At 41.0% G+C, this 16,833-nt stretch overlaps 1 protein-coding gene across 3 annotated transcripts; it reads right to left on the bottom strand.

Annotated features, from left to right (window-relative positions):
• Window positions 1-509: 509 nt before the first annotated feature.
• On the bottom strand, window positions 510-16,010 carry nim1ka (NIM1 serine/threonine protein kinase a). 3 transcript variants are annotated; one of them, XM_050050917.1, is made up of 7 exons: window positions 15,896-16,010; window positions 7,499-8,029; window positions 6,777-7,145; window positions 6,135-6,247; window positions 4,572-4,693; window positions 4,301-4,447; window positions 510-2,154 (listed from the first exon to the last, which is right to left on the bottom strand). In XM_050050917.1, exons 3-7 carry the CDS (start codon window positions 7,085-7,087, stop codon window positions 1,396-1,398), a joined length of 1,452 nt encoding a protein of 483 aa, XP_049906874.1. In that variant the 5' UTR covers window positions 7,088-7,145; window positions 7,499-8,029; window positions 15,896-16,010; the 3' UTR covers window positions 510-1,395. The 3 variants fall into 3 exon arrangements, with proteins under 3 accessions (XP_049906874.1, XP_049906875.1, XP_049906876.1); XM_050050918.1 differs by lacking the exon at window positions 15,896-16,010 and adding an exon at window positions 12,566-13,005; XM_050050919.1 differs by lacking the exon at window positions 15,896-16,010 and adding an exon at window positions 8,209-8,255.
• Between the last annotated feature and the right edge of the window lie 823 nt (window positions 16,011-16,833).

Below are 16,833 nucleotides of genomic sequence, written 5' to 3'. Positions count from 1 at the left end.
TGATATATCCCCTAAATCCCACACACTGGCCCTTTCAGTCAAGTTAGGTGGAAGATGATCATTACATTCATTCAACTTTGCATTTTTACTTTCACACATGGCAAGATTCATTTTTTTTATCATTTTACCTTGCCTAGCAAACATAACTAAAAAAAATAGAATTTCAAATAGAATAAAATTTGTTAACCAAATACAGCTGATCAAAAACTGTTTTAAAAATGACAATAATAGTATCTGTGTGCCATAATTCAGATTCATATTCAGAATACTTTATTAATTCTAAATATGTAATAATAATATATTTTTCAGTAGCTTTTTTCTTTTAATTTCATAAATCTCTTTTTTTTTCTTTTTCCAATTTGTGGGACATTTCTTACCAAGTTGCCCACTGTCTTTTCCCCCATGTTTTCAAAATAAATTGCACCAATTTGCTCAGGGATTTAGGGTTTAAATACTTGTGAATGGCGTCTGAAAGCAGCACAAGAAAAGAATGATGCATTTAAATTTACATGTATTTTAATCAACACATGAGCATGAACATGGCATCAGATGATTTAAAAAAAAAAAAAAATTACAGAAACTGTTGAACTGAAAATGGATTTTGCCACATGAACAACTGATAACTTTGGTGGTTGATATGTCTGTATTTGCACTTTAATAACATTTATTGGCTTTATGGAGCCACAGGAAAAACAGAGTGAGGTCATTCATGTTAACCGGTCTGACAGCAGGAACATCTCATAGAGATACATCACATAAGAAGGTGAGATGTGAACTCTCTATTCATGTCATCACACACGTTAAGGAGTATAATGAAACCAGTCTGGCTGGTTTCATAACATGATAGAAAACTAAGGCATCGAAGAAAAGTGCATTTAAACAGTAAAGACCCCGTATTTCATGTACTGACTGCATGTCTCACCGCTCAGCATAATGTGGTGGATTTCTTTTTTTTCCTTAAGACTGATGCTACATTGATTTCTCATAGGGTTTAGTGGTGATCCTGCACAACAGAGAATGAGTATGGACTATAAATATCTGGCCTGCATGACCGAAATTAAAAGATACGTATGCCACCTCATCATCATTATGTTAACATAAATAAATCACTTCATAACATTATTATAATTATAGTATTACAGGTCCATGTCCCTGTCAAAAAGGGAGACAATAATGATTCACCTGCAGCAACATTCTCACAGAGACTAATATCACTTACTAGAAGAAAGATACTAAAGTAAGAAATCCCAGATTTCAGAAGCTGAGTGGAGTTATATACCATGGTTTCAAGTTAAACTGCTGGACTGTAGAGCACTTTTTAATTTTTTTATTTCTAATTAAATCCATGCAATCTCATCCCAAGCTATTAGGTCCAGAGCAAAGCGGAGCATTTTGTCACAGAATCACACAGAGCTTAGAAGTGTGCCTTAAACTGCGGTACACTTTTAGCCGTTCCTTTTTGCTGGTTGTAGTTGGCCCGGCGACCTTTTTGACCGCAGGCATGCTCTCAACAGCCCGCTTCTTGTGAGCGCGGTGCAGCAGGATCCTGTAGACGCCTGTGATGGAGCTCCTGCAGTCTTTCCCCTGGTTGTTGAGGATGTGTTCCAGGGTGATTCCCAGTGTCTCCAGTGCTGCTTTTACTTCCATATCTTCCTCCGCAAGTTCAGATGGATCACCCTCTGCTAGGTGGGATGGGTCTAGTTTAAAGGGCTCCATGGCACGCGGGAAGTCCACAGGAAGCAGCCACTCACAGCCCATCATCTGCTCCACTGTAAAGCGGTCAGACGGTATGGGTTGGAGGATTCCCCTGATCAGCCTCTGGCATGCCTCAGGCACCCACGAGGGGATGATGTAGGCCCCCTCCAGGATGCAGCGCTTCAGTTTGGCTACAGTGTCCGCCCTGAATGGCATGGTGCACGTCACCATGAAGAACAGCATCACCCCCAGGGCCCAGATGTCCACAAAGACGCCGACGTAGTGCTCATCCCGAAAGAGCTCGGGGGCGGCGTAAGGTGGGGAGCCGCAGAATGTGTTGAGTGTCTCGCTGCGGCGGCTCAGCGTGCTGAAGCCAAAGTCCCCCACCTTGACACAAGAGCTGCTGGTGTAGAAGACATTTTCTGCCTTCAGGTCACGGTGGATGATGTTGTTTTCATGCTGTGAGAGAACAAGGGGAAACTGAATTATGTACGAGCCACCTACTTTCACGTCAAGTGTGATGTGGAAATTTGAAGCCTACAGTGCACAAACACTGAGAGTTGACTTTACAGTAAAGAAGCAGACATCTTGTGTGCAGCAGGTAAACTTTTGAAATATCTGAAATAAATACAGTATTTACTTTTTCAATGAAGGAAAAGGAAGAGGTGTAATTTTCTTTCTTTTAATAGATCAGACACAAACTATTACAGAGTAGTTTTGTGTCTTAAAACATGTCTGGTGGGAATATTACAGGATTTAAGATGTAACCGTGTGACTGCTACGTCGATAAACTGAATCCTGACCAGAAATAAAATCAATGACACATGCACTTTCTTAAGCTGCCACTAAAATTCTGCTGATCTAGTAAAGCTGCTACGTGAACAAATTCATAAACATTATTTTCCTAATTCATGAGAGCTCTTTTATACTCAGGGTGACCTGATCCCAACAAACCAAATGTGGGATGAAGAGTATTTTTGTGCAGGACAATGTGGGCAAAGGGGATCTTGCGTTCGCTGTGGCTGCACCCAAACTTTGGAACAGTCTACCTCTCTCCATTAAGGGTTCCCCATCTGTGGACACTTTTAAGGCTAGACTTAAGACCCACTTTTACTCTAAAGCTTTTGAGTGCTCCTGAACTCTTATCCCCCCCCTTTTTTTTTTTTTAGTCTTTTGTATTTCCACTCTCCAATTTGTTCCTCTACTTTTGGACTTGTGTACATGGGACTATACATTACATTGCTACGTATCTTGATCTCTGCACTTTGTTATTTTGTGATTTTACCTTTACTGTACAGCACTTTGGTTAACCTAGGTTGTTTTTAAATGTGCTTTATAAGTAAATGTGATTTGATTTGATTTGATTTGAACTTTATACTTGTAAATGTTAACTAATCATCCCCTCTTTATTAAAGCAGCTCAACATGACTCAGTTCACATCGTCAGTAAATGCAAATAACTTCGGTCTTGTGGAGAGAACCATTTGGCTGGGCTTTAAAGCTGATGCCTTTCTCTATCCATTTCTGCTCACAGAGGTTTTTTTCCTGCTTGCCATCCATAATGTTACTGCTGCATCGTATCCTGATTTCCCAAAACTACGGGATGGGCTGAGGGTCATAATTACAGAATGAACTTGTGTTAAGATTGCATAAAAAAAGAAATTCGTAGCGTTAAAAGGACGCACACGATAACTCTGACAGCCAACATTTTTATATAATGCATATGTAACTTAAAAAAAAAATTCCTGTGAGAAATCAAAAAATAATTCTCGCAAATTTTTCAAAAAACAGTTTCACAGTCTTTGCAGTAGCCGCATTTCCTCTTCCTTGTGGTAGCTTCCATCATATTCCACCTAAATCTGCAAAGCTTGTGACTTTCTACTGACTCGTAATTTTCCCCATTTGATGTAGCGTAGCAAAGACAGCGACAGGTTCACCTGCACTTGACCCACATGTGCACAGTTTAACACCAAACACAGGCCCCTGATGACAGCTTTCACTGCTTTCTTCGTAGCCATTGGATAAAAGCCAGATTTTAGAAGAGCATCTGTCCTGACTCCTGCAGTAGTTTTGCTGCTTATTAAAATGCAGGACACTGTCTTAATATGCAGGATGTGGGACAAGGAATAAGCATGATGTGCAGTCCCACATAACGGGACACCTGATCACCCTTTTTACACTATACACTCACACTGTCCATCATATATATATAAATATTCTAGGTATCAGAAAAATATTTTGTTTAGTCTGTACACTGTTCAAGATCTTCTACATCTCACAATTGGTTTGTTATAATATGGGTGCATCAAAACCCGCAATGTATTAATAGTCTGCAATAACATTAAAAGATTAAATTAGAAGGTTAGATTAATTTTTAATGACCCTCCATGGTCAAACCAGGTCATTGTAGCAGCAGAGAACAGAAGATACTATAGATGAAAATGAATCCTATTACCAACATATAGGAGACAGCATAGGTTGTCATCTTAATGGTTAATAACAGTTATTTAATAATAAAAATTGTAATTAAATCCTATATATGTTACATTCGGATTGAAATTATGTTTTCTATTTTTTTTTTTCAATACAAACGTGTATGTACTAACCATGTGTTTAACAGCAGAGAGGATCTGAGCGAAGACGAGCTTGCTGTCAGTGTCAGAAAGTTTCCCCTCAGTAGTAATTTTGGTGTAGAGCTCCCCTCCTCCTGCGTACTCCATCACCAGGTGTAACCGTGACAATGTCTCCACCACCTATAGTAAAAAAAAATAAATAAATGGATGGATGTCAGGCCGGATGTGGCGATCACTGAGGAAGCCTCTGGGGAACAGACAGAGCTCATATAAATCAATATGAGTGTGTGCGTATGAGTCGAACCTCATAGAGGCGTATGATGTTGGGATGGTGCAGTTTCTCCATGCTGGAGATCTCTCTGGACAGCAGCCTCTGGGTCTTCTGATCCAGCTTGGTTTTGTCGAGGATTTTTATGGCCACTTTGTCTGGTGATGCCGAAGGAGAAGATTAAGGTCGGTGATCGGTGAAGTTGTACAGATCATTTAAAAACACACAGAGATATGCTTTAAAAAATTAAAAGTTGATTTTTTAAAATCTGGATAAATGTGTCCTGATAATTTCTATCATCATTAATACCCCTTTTCTGAAGAATAATGCATTACATGTGTTACGTAAATCTTATGTACAGTAGATAGAGGATAGAAAATGTGAGCCTGGCTCTTCCCCTGAAGTCACCGCGCCTGATGCTCTCCTCTAGATAATTTGATGGAGGATTAGCTGCCCTCAGAAAACCAATTTTCTTGATTATGTTCTCCCAGGGGGTCAATTCTCACTTTTAGCCCTGTCTTAAAAGAGAATTTTCTTTTTGTAAATGAAGGAAAATTGCTCTTTTTTTCCTGTAATACTGCACTTACTGTGACTTCACGTCTGAGCAGATATGAAGGGTCAAGTCAGGGTGAAAATTAAATATGACAGGAACACACAGTGCTGATGTAGCTACGCTTACCACCTTTAAAAATGTGCTGAAAGGAAAATATATTGCACATTTAAAGACGTACACAAACTTACAGCCAATAAAGATCAAAATACATTACATATATCAAGTTCAAACAGCTGATATCTTTACTGTATTCTGTTAAATGATTCATAAAGAGACGTTAAATAGACCTCAGGTAACTGAATACAGAAAAGTTCTTAAGTGGCAAAATGGTGTTGAGATATCTAATTGTGTGTCAGTATGCATTATTCAGGCCGGTATTAGGCTCCCTTTCAGCTGTGACATAGCTTTCAATAGGAGCATTCAAAATGCATTGCAGCTCATATTGTTTTTGGGGGAGCTAAATGATACCACTTACATCCACACGCACACATAGCACGGCACAGACGGACAGGCAGGCAGTAAAGTGCAGATAACCCTAAAAACATAAAGCGCACGCACATGCAGCCACACACTCATTTTCATCCCTCTCTTTTGCCTTTGATGAGGCATGCAGCAATTTTAGCCGTCGCTAAGGAAACTGGAGATCTCTAATCAATCCATCTGTTCAAGGGCAGCAGACAGTCTGTCTCTGCGTGGCTGAATCAGCCCCCCGGCCAGGCACACATCGCCTTGTTAGTGAATTGCTACATAAGGACACACTTGTTAGTGTTGCAGCCCATTGATGGAAACAGCTCATCAGCCAAATTATCACTTAAATCCAATAAAAAGGCAGAGCGGAGAGCAAATGGGAGCTTACTTAAGATTCTTATCTTTACAGGTGCATTTATTTCTGCCTTTAGTGATGGCTGATTGGTCAAAATGTCTAACATTTTCACTATATAATATGTTTATGTCTAATCAGTATGATTGCTACTCCTCCTCAGAAGATGTTTTCCTGTACTGATGTTTTAACAGTTGCATTTCACTGATGTTTTGTACTTTCTTACCTTTGGTGAGGGCATGAATTCCTAGCTTGACATGGGAGAAATTTCCGCAGCCGATCTCTCCTCGAATTTTGTAGAAGCCAATTCTTCTGCCCACCGTTAACTCACGGACCACCCTGTGACCACATTACATAAAAAAAAAAAAAAAAGTAATTTAACCACCTTTTCAATCCAAAAAAACATTTAAATACAACAAATTGTGTTTTTAACATAATGGCGATTACTGCTTTTTTGATTTGATTTAATTTGATTTATTTCGAACATTTAAAAAAAAAAAGAAAAGAATATATTGTAGAAAAAAAGCCTACAAAACAGAGACAAACAATAAATCATGAATAGACTTATAGTGAGAAACATAAATTAACATTTCATGTCCAAAAAGAGCAGGAAGAAGCAACATGGTTGTCTAGCCCTCGCCCAATCTCAAACTATACTAATCCATCACTAATCAAACTACTACATAAATACACTCTCTCACCATCAATCAACCACACATTAACGCCACCGCACTTCTTAATACCTGATAACCAACATTAGTGCTTTACATTCCCGCTAACCATTTCTGTACTTGTGAAGATATTGTCTTTGTACCTCTTCTTAAACTGTCTGATATATTTACTTTGATTTCATTTCATGACCCCTTACCTTTCATCCTGGCACATATCCAGGTTCAGCCTCTCCAGCGGAGTGAGGCGGCGGATCGTGGCTCCCTCATCATCCGTGTTGATGTCTGAGCTGTCCTGGCGGCTCCAGCGGGCGTACCTATGGCCACCAGGGACCACGGCTGTGCCTCCGACTGATCCACAGACAGACTCTCCATTAGAGCCCCCGGTCTCTGTGCCAGAGACTGAGATGCTCCCGGCGGTGCCTGCTGCCCCCGGCCCCCTACAGCCTGCTGTCCCGGCCCCGGCTTCAGCCCCTTCTGGGCTGCTCTCGGAGGGGCAGACAGCAGTCATCCTGCAAGGGACGCCCAGGGTGGCGGGTGCTTAGCTCATGGCTGGGGGTGGAGAAGAACTGGATGCACAATATGGAAGAAAAACATTACTTTTGTGGCTCGTTGCACAGTGATTGATGTTCCTACATTGTGCGAGTGGCTTTTAAAATCTACCCCTTTAAGCTAAAACTAAACAACATGATAACAAGATTTGAAAGTGCTTCAGTAAATATTTGCTGCTGCTTGTATTTAACAGCATACATATATTTAAAGATATATTTTCTATTTTTTCTTGCCTTATTATATCAAATTAACAATACAAGAAAAAGTACATAGCTATCGGCAACACAAGATTAATAAAACATCATGGATCACATAAAATAGCTTCAATGTAAAAGCTGATTTAAAGCATGGGATATAAAACCTGACTTACCTTCAGATGTGTGAGCCATTTACAAGGTAATGTCTTTCAGTTGCCTTGCCCAAATTTCATTATTTAGACAACTGAGTCCGTAAACAAATGTTATTAATAAGTGTATTTCAGCTAAATAGGACCCAAATTCCAGTCTGTAGACCCGAGCACATGCTGCATCCAGACTTCCCCAAATCTGCTGCAGCTGCAAACTGTCCTCTCCACAATGAAATATCAGTTTGTCAGCTCATGCAGCTTTAGTCTTGTTGTATTTCAAGAATTTCCTGCAGTTAAAGCCTTAGTTTCCTTATTTGTAGCTGTCAAGGAAAGCGTGATGAGGCTAGAGATCACACCGGCCACACGGACTCATGCTCACTGATGTCTCTTGCTGGAGAGGTCTGCGGAGCTTTAATGGGCTCTTCTGAGTCTCCAGGGTATAAATAGGCCACAGGTTGAGGAGGAGGGAAGAGGAGCTGGATGGGGGGGTTGGAGGACGGAGGCTGAACAGAAGACAGTGTCAGGGTGCAGCCGTGGGTCGTTCAGTGAGACCACCTGGAATGGAGCACAAGAGAGATACAAAGAAATGTCATTAATGGTAACTGTGGTGCTCATGGTAGCCTCCTCTGTCCTTTACATTGTCTAAATATTGTGTTTAAATCTGTTCCCTTTCATCAGCTAGTACATTTGTGAGAATATTTATCATATGCCAATTTTGTAGATCCCTTTCTCACCCTCCATGTAAAGAGTCTGTATGCACATGACACAAGTGCACCTGTTCAGTATCTGCTTGAGTGTCTGTTACGCTGTATTGTAATCCTCACTTAATTCCGTGCTTGAGTCCTGCTCCAAGGGCGGTGCAGGCTTAGGTTGCCATGAGAGCTGGAGTAAACAAATCAGAGATCCTCATCCCTCGCTACCACCAAGAAGATACTTACAGCCTGACTGACTTATTCCATCTCTAATGGAGAGTATGAGTGATGACCGGCGCTCCCTTGTGTGCGTGGTACAGAAAGTACAGGTAATAGTTTGTAAATGGGTGATAATTGCACGTTGTTCAGAAAACAAAGCTCTAACAATGTCCCATGAGAGGAAAAAGAAAAGGTGAACCTGAGGTTGAGGTGAATCCTGATTTTGCAGACATATATTTTCTATAATGAAATTCAAATCAGCCAAATAAAATGATCTCAACACAACTGGATTGGCCTAAACTACCTCAAATGATCTAAAATAAGCTAATTCTCCACTATCTCTTGGTGTTTAACAGAATAATAATGTGCTCATTTCATACTCTCAACCAGCCAACCAAGTCAATTGTTCAACATTACACCTGACACCTGAATTGAAAATACCGCAACTATACAAACAAACAATATACTTAACCTGAACTAGAGTCAACAGCGCTCCAGTATTTAATCTGCAGACTGTTGCCACAGTCACAGTTTGAACACATGTGGCAAATGAGCTGTCTCATATTGCATCAAAGGATAAAATGACAATATTTGCTATTTTTTATTTTTGACCATACAGCCCATGAAAAGCGCAGAACCAATGACATATTGATTCAACCAACAAGAACTGCCTCTGTTACCGTAGCCTGATTCACATTCACACCTACGGACAATTTAGAGTTATCAGTTAACCTAATCCCCAATCTGCATGTCTTTGGACTGAAGCCGCTGACACGGGGAAAACATGCAAACTCCGCACAGAAGGGTTCCCCTTCTGATCGAACCGGGAAACCCTCTTGCTGTGAGGCGACAGTGCTAACCAACACACCACCGTGCCGCCCCATTAACATGGTCGCTGTGGTTAATTTTCCATCCCACACACAACAGCCCAGGTGTCGTAGGCCTTTACCTCCTGGCACACCAAATATGTTTTCATCCATAGTCACTGATAAAAAGAAAAACATGGAGTGCTGCACTGGGTTAAGGCTCTATGTAGTTAGATGTAAAAAAAATTGGGTGCTCTTTAAGGATGGGGGCAAAGAGTCCGAGGCACTCTGACTGTACTTAAAAATCCTTTATTAATGTGTGAATAAACCAACGCGTTTTGACTAGAAAGTCTTCATCAGGGTGTAAAATGCATTGGAAACAGGTGTGCAATTTAAGAGCTCATGTAAGAGTCATGTGACAGAGGTCACATGATATACTTATGTCACCCTGTCTTTCAAGTGTGACATGTTTTTATAGATAGATAGATAGATAGATAGATAGATAGATAGATAGATAGATTGCTTATTTTATTGATTATTGATTTATTGATTACTTTATTTATTTTATCTCTATGTATTTATCCATGACTGAAAATAGTCCGCAACAAATAAGGTCTGTGTGTTGGCAAGAATCAGGCAATTCGATACATATCACGATACTGGGGTTACCATTCAATATTGTTGCTGTATATTGCAATACTGTAAACAAAGCGATGCACTGCAATTTTTAAAATGTAATTTTAGGAAGCTGTCATAGTGTAAAGAAAAATATGCAACAAAAGTTTAATTTTTATGCAATCCTAACAGTACGATCTGCATTTGTATGAGTCACAGTCCTTGTAACATCCAACATCATAGCCCTACTTTTTTTGCAATCTGAGCAAAGGAATTAACATTAAAAAAATAAATAAAAGTGTTTGCAGGGTTCTTTAGGTAAACAAAATAAGAAAATAAAAAATTGTAAACAATCAAAAATTGACAGTGCTTTTTTGAGAACAGTATCACAAAACATAAAATCGCAATATTTAAGTGTATTAATATTTTCTTACACCCCTACAACAGATGCACTAATTACTCCTGTTTACTCCAGTAATGTTTGAAAAAAACTACAGTGCCCTGCTGTGTTATCTAAAATAAGACTTTATCTCCACTTGGAAGGAATGTGCTGAGTCCTGAGCATGACTGACAGGATAGGGAAGTTGGAGTAAGTCGGAGAAAGACTAATTTTACTTACATTTTTTGATTAGAAAAATATAGAATATACTAAAAACCTGCAAACGGTAACCTCTCGCACATCCACACAATAGCAAAGATGACACAGCATTATTGCATCTTATTGGTATGGAACAAAAAAATGATGTAGATAAATAGAAATGGTGATGTCAGCTGACAGTCATCAATATGGGTATCAGTTACAGCTGCTGTGGGGAAATCTTTTCTCCTGCAGTATTACACTGCAAAATGTAATGAAACAGGATTTTCAGTTAGGCTGTTCAGAAGAAGACATTATTACGACATAACAGTGTGTATAGGGCAGGAACAGAAATGGTTAACCTAGTGTAACCTGGTGCTTCTGAAGGCGTTCTCTCTCTCTCTCATCCGTCTCTATATTAAGATGAATGAATCTATATTAAAGCCTCACTAGGAAATCAAAGCAGTTGTCTTTTGTGAGGCGTACAGTCTCCCAGCCTTCAAACACCTTCCTGCCATCGCACCATGAATATCTAAGCATTGATCTCAGGCGGCCTAAAAGGACTTGGTAAGAGAGGAGAGGCCTCCACTTTACAGCACAAAGCAACGCACCCTGAATACCAGCCTTTTATATATGTAAATAAAAAGACTACAAGGACAAGCATGCATGAGATAAAATAATTATTGGTCTTGGAATATAGCTAGTACGATGTCAGACAGCTTCATAAATATATTTCTAAAATCTCTTACTATCAGAGAGTGAGACACCTGAAATTACTAATGGGATCTACAGATGATTACTTTGTGTGAAGAGTATCTCCACAGAGGGTCTGTAGACGAGCTACCCAGACTGCTTTGTGCTTTGCTTCCACTGAATAACAGAACTACCTGGTTGCTTGGTGACGCTGACCGAGCGTGTTTGTTTGTCTTTTTTCGTGCTGAGGATTAGGCATTAACTGGCACTGGGTATCAAGAAAGAGAGCACTCAGCTTCATGTTTATAGTTACACAGCGCTGCATTGGGCCTCCGAGTACTCATGTGAATTACGTGCGTGAGCAAACTGATGGATTTATAGCCTACACACACACACACACACACACACAGAGCACAAGAGAACACCAGTGGAAGAATTAGAAACCTCATAAATAGATGGCATGTTGTCTGATTGTGAATTAAAGTTGAAATCACTGATGAAGCACCTTAAAGGGGACCTATAATGCTCATCTACATGTTCATATGTGTAGGTTGGGTTTCTGCTAGAACATGTTTTCATGCTTTATTTAATAGTCAAAAAACACATTAGTTTATTGCAAAAGTAGCAAAAAAAAACCATTGGAAACAGAGTATTCAACCATCTGAGGCTCACAGGGATTACCTTTACATACATTTACCTCATTACTTTGAAACTTTGGCCACATTTAATATGAACATCCAACATGGTAACATATGACAGTACACAAGGAAAAGCATAATAGGTCCAATTTAAGTAATTTAATAACACTGTATGTCAAGAAAAATTACCAAACATTAGCTGTTACAGCTTCATAAAATAGCTTCATTTGCTTTGTTCTCTGTTTCAAATCATTTTAAAACGATTTTTGGCTCCTGGCCAGATCAAATAAGCAAGTTTAATTTTTCAAGAGTACGAGCAAGTTGATATTGAAGTGGTGTTTGTAGTACAAATTTGAAATTTAAATAAGGCATCTATGGTCATGAGGTCTGGGTATATCACCCGAAAGAATGAGATGAGAATGAGTTTCCTCCATAGGGTGGCTGGGCTCACCCTTAGAGATAAGCTTCCTGTGGAGGTTTCCCTAGCACATCCAACTTGGAGGAGACCCTGGGGTATACTCAGAACACGTTCGAGAGGTTATATGTGTTATTTGGCTTGGGATTGCCCTGCGATCCCCAAGGAGGAGCTGGAAACGTTGTCAGGGAGAAGGGACCTTGGTTAGCCTGATGCTATCGTGACCTGGCCGTGGATAAGCACCGGAAAACTGATGGATGTATTCAGTACTCCCAACTTTGCTCTTTCAGGTTTAAATTACAGACATATGGACAATCAGAAATTCACTCAATTAATACAGCACAGCGGGTACCACAAACAGGTTTATGAGCCTGCAAACAGCCGACCCTTCATCAGCAAACAATACCAGCTTTGCCAAGTACGAGTCCATACTCACCAGACAGTCAATCATTTGTCTGAGGATCCCTAAAGAGACGGAGGAGGGTTCGCCTGAAGCACTCTGCTGCTGACCACACTGCTAGCATCAGCAGCCTCTTCACACACTCCAACAACGGAAAATACAAGAGCCCTTCCACAGCAGCTGTGGACCAAGAATAAGACACTTTTTCCTAAACGTCTGTCTGTGCCTGTAGAGAACAGAGGAGCTGCTCCTCACATCACAAGCCATGAAACGTCTATCTGTAAAAAGGGTACCTCCTCTCTGTTGTGTCCCCTTCCTTTGCCTCCCATTCATTTTACACCCAGTCCCTCATTCGGCCTGCACTTGTATCACATTCTCTCGTTTTCACTGCCGTTATGCATTCAGGCACAAAGACGACTCACGCGCCAACGCACACGCATTCACACACACTCCCTGTGCACAAGCACTGGTGTGCTCATGTAAATGCATACACACGACTGAGTGCACACACACAGACAGCGGGCTCTCTCCGCACAAAGCTCCCCAGTGTGTTAATTGAGACGCACGGCTGACAAGAATAAAGAGCTCAACAGTGAAAGAGCTGTGACAATAAAGACTACGGGCCCTAGGAACGGAGAGGCAGCCCTCTCTGGAATCTATGGGGCAAATATTTCACATTTACCTAAAAACAGAGTGACCTCTAAATCCCTTCCCTCTGACACACACACAAGTCCAAACCAAAGCTGCACAGGCCTCGATGGATGCACTGAAACTAAAGCTTATACCTTATAGCTTTTGCATGACTTCTTACTACAATAGTTGTAAAAAAAATGTACAGTTCACACAAGAGAGAGCGAGCAATGTCTCTGAGGCCTTAACAAAGTTACCATGCCACTGTATGCAGGCAGCACAACAACACGATGTAGTACACACTGTAAATCCTGCATTTAAATCCAAATCTGTTGGGTCGATCGCTTCTTCCTGTTTTAAATAGCCATCTGAGTTTGCATTTTATTCACTGTCAGCACTTCAAAGAGGCTTGCATCAAAGAAAGAACACATGAAGCGCAATGTTTCATGTGCTCTGACTGATTGACCATCAAAAGAATAAAAACCAAGAACAGATTTCATTCAGGCCGGAGTAAACAGACTCTAAAAAGAAGCTATTTTTGCTTCAGAATTATGGAAATATATGCAGTTTCTAATCCTAGACTGAGAAAAATAACTGGAACACACTGTAGTTTTAATGCTATACGTTCAAGATTACCTGCTTTATTCTGTAGTGGGCCAAAAGACACATAAATCGTGTAGCTGGAGACACAACACATCCAAATCTGGCTGCTGAGTCATTCAAATCTGTCCTCTGTCTTTGCAAACAGCAAACACGGAACAGATGCAAATACATCAGTCAATGTGTATAATTAATTCTGATTCTAGGGTTACTTTCCTTTCCTTTCCTCTCCTGTCCTTTCCTTTCCTTATATCTTAAAGCAAGCAGCCTAGCCCAGGGGTTCCCAACTGGTCCAACCACAGGGTCCAGATTTCACCTTAGTCATTAGTGTATGTCAGGATCATACTTGAATTGAGCTAGTTTGCTGTCTCTGTTAAGGAGCTATCCATTATTCACTCACTCTACAGCAGGAAACAGCACTTCAAAATAAAAGCTCTGTACCGGAAATTCACTGTACTTAAAAATAAAGTGTGCTTTTAAAAACTTGACACGTTCACAAGTCACTTGCGGTCCATTCAGAACTGCTGGACCTCGACCCACCAGCTGGGAACCACTGGCCTAGCCTATTGGAATAATTTGACATACAGTGTCTTGTAAATCTAATCTGTTTGTGTAACTCTTTGCTGAGTCTGTGTATATCAGTTGTTGTGCTGTGTTACCTTTAATTTTGAAGAAAACTGTTTTTCTCGCCTGCCTTCTCGATGAATGAGGAATACAGAAATTGATAAAATTCCTTAGGAGTTGGAGTAAAAGGGGTATGCATTTAACAACAGGGTCCTGGGTCTATTCTGAATTGTCGCAAGTGACTCCCTAACGAGTTAAGTTTGTAAAAAACACATATTATTTTAATAATGTATAAGTACAGTGAATTTCAGGCACAGAGCTTTCATTTTGTATAGTGCCATTTCCTGCTGTAGAGTGAGTGAATAACTGACAGCTACTTCACAGAGACAGCAAACCAGCTCGATGACATGGCCAAACGCAAGTATGACGCTGAATATATATATAACTGTGTGGACCTCAAACTAATGACGAAGGAGAAATCTGAACCCTGCGGCTGGACCGGATGGGAACCACTGCTTTAATGCATGGATGGATTAATGAAAGGGCCTACCTTGGCACAGTGTGAGGGTGTCTTCACCTGCAAAATGTCACTCTAATTAACACATACTGACCAGGAAGAGACTCAAAATGACCAGAAAAAGGCGCAAAAAGAACACAAAGATGGAAAGGAACTGCAAAGAAACACAAAATAACTACGAAAACAGGCAAAACAGCTACACAGAGACATAAAGCGACTACAAGGTGACACAAAAAAGGTACAAAATGACCCCATAGAGACACTAAACAACAAGGCAGAGACAAAAAACCGCAAAAAAATTGCGTAACAACCACAGAGAGATGCAAAACAACAAACAGAGGCATTTGTAGGACAGGCATTGGGGCCTTTTGCATAACTGTGCCCAGGGGCCCATTGTTGCACGCTTTAATCTGACAAAAACTGACCTATGATGTATACTGCATGAAGACAGATAAACCTCCATCTCCGTGCAACAGGTGCTGGAGCTTAACTCTCTCATCCTTTACCAGATCATTCCCTATACACTGTGTGTCCAACACACTGAAGGAGCTTAATCAGTGAGTCACGGTGGTTCCCCGAAGTTAATATATTAAATTGCGCGTGTCACGTGCGTGCGTAACTGCCAAGTGGTGCATTGTCATCCCCTCTCCAGAAATGATGCATTGCTTTTAATAACAACGACACCAAAACATGACTTAAAATCAATTCAAAGGGAGATTATGGAGAGATAAATTGCTCTCGGTTGCTATGATGTGCGCTCTGCCACCTTCACAGATTCATGTTCAAGGTGAGTCGCGTCATGTTTCATGTCTGTGATGTCTTATGGTTTAAATATATTTATATAAGAGAACTTTCCAAACACAACCCTGCCGTCGCGTAGATGATCTTGCAGCAGTGCATTAATGAAGAGTCTGTGCTCAATGACAGTCAACAGTTAACACCTCCTCGCAGCAGCAGCAGCAGCAGCAGCAGGCCATTCTCTATGAGCCGGCGCATTGCTCTCTGTAATCCAACATCACAACAAGAGAGACGTGTCATGTGTGAATCAGTCTCACCTGTCTGGATGTCCTCACGGGCCCGCGGCGACACGCGTTATCGACCTCGCTGTGAAATCATCTTTCTCCGGTGCCCGGTGACACTGAGCGCACTGCTCCTGCAGCAGCTGCTCCCCGGGTCGGTCTGTTGTGAAGGAAATTCGCTTGTCTGGCAGGTGAAGCAGCCAATCAGCGACGGACTGAGGAGTCCACTGTGCGTGTCTCAACCAATCAGAGGGAAAGAATTGCAGCGAGCCGCAGGATCACTTCAGTTCAGGACCACAGGAGCTGTCCAGACTCTGGTAACCTAACCTGTGTGTGTCACGCACCATGCTCACCTGCCAGGCTATTAGCACAGCAGCGGTTCAAGGTGGGGTCAGGGGACCAGCAGGAGGCCTCAGACTCACTATTCATGTGTGTGTGTGACTGGTTGTTTTAACTTTAAGGTTGTTGTGCCAAAACCTTATAAATTTCACTTACCATATGGAAGTCCACTCTCAAGCTTTTTCCAGGTCTTTCAGCTGCATCTCATGGTCGTCTTCAGCAGATGGCTCCTTGCTAGAAGCTTTATTCATCAGACTGCCATTTCCAAGGTCAAGACTGAATTACTTTCATTTTAAATTTGGATCATAACCGATTTATGACAATTAAAAGCTTGAGACTATATGCACATATGCTGTGCACATTGCAGTTGGACAACCTACCCAGCAAGTGGGCCCTTTATCCACTTGGGGGCAGTGGAAACAAGCTGCAAACACAACACTCACATGCACCAATCAGCCACAACAATACAATCACTGATGGGTAAAGAGAACAACATTTATCATTTCATAACAATGCAATGTTTTGCCAGGAAACCAACTTCACATGCACAATCCCCAGTCCCCCAAAGCTGCACTCCCCAATGGCAGTGATCTCCGAAGCAGGATAATGCACCATGACACACCACAAAATCTGCT

The sequence above is a fragment of the Epinephelus moara genome, chromosome 8 (genome assembly GCF_006386435.1).
Source record: "Epinephelus moara isolate mb chromosome 8, YSFRI_EMoa_1.0, whole genome shotgun sequence".
Taxonomy (NCBI): Eukaryota; Metazoa; Chordata; class Actinopteri; order Perciformes; family Serranidae; genus Epinephelus; species Epinephelus moara.
The sequence above is the reverse complement of the archived record's forward strand: the minus strand, read 5'-3'. Positions and strand labels throughout refer to the sequence as shown.

Bases quoted from the DNA above. Each gene is read 5' to 3' on its own strand.
- nim1ka (XM_050050917.1), bottom strand. From the start codon at position 7,087: ATGACTGCTGTCTGCCCCTCCGAGAGCAGCCCAGAAGGGGCTGAAGCC. The intron at 6,248-6,776 runs GTAAGGGGTCAT...ATGTGGTCACAG, and splicing joins GATATGTGCCAGGATGAAAG to GGTGGTCCGTGAGTTAACGG. The intron at 2,155-4,300 runs GTTAGTACATAC...GTTCTCTCACAG, and splicing joins TCTCTGCTGTTAAACACATG to CATGAAAACAACATCATCCA.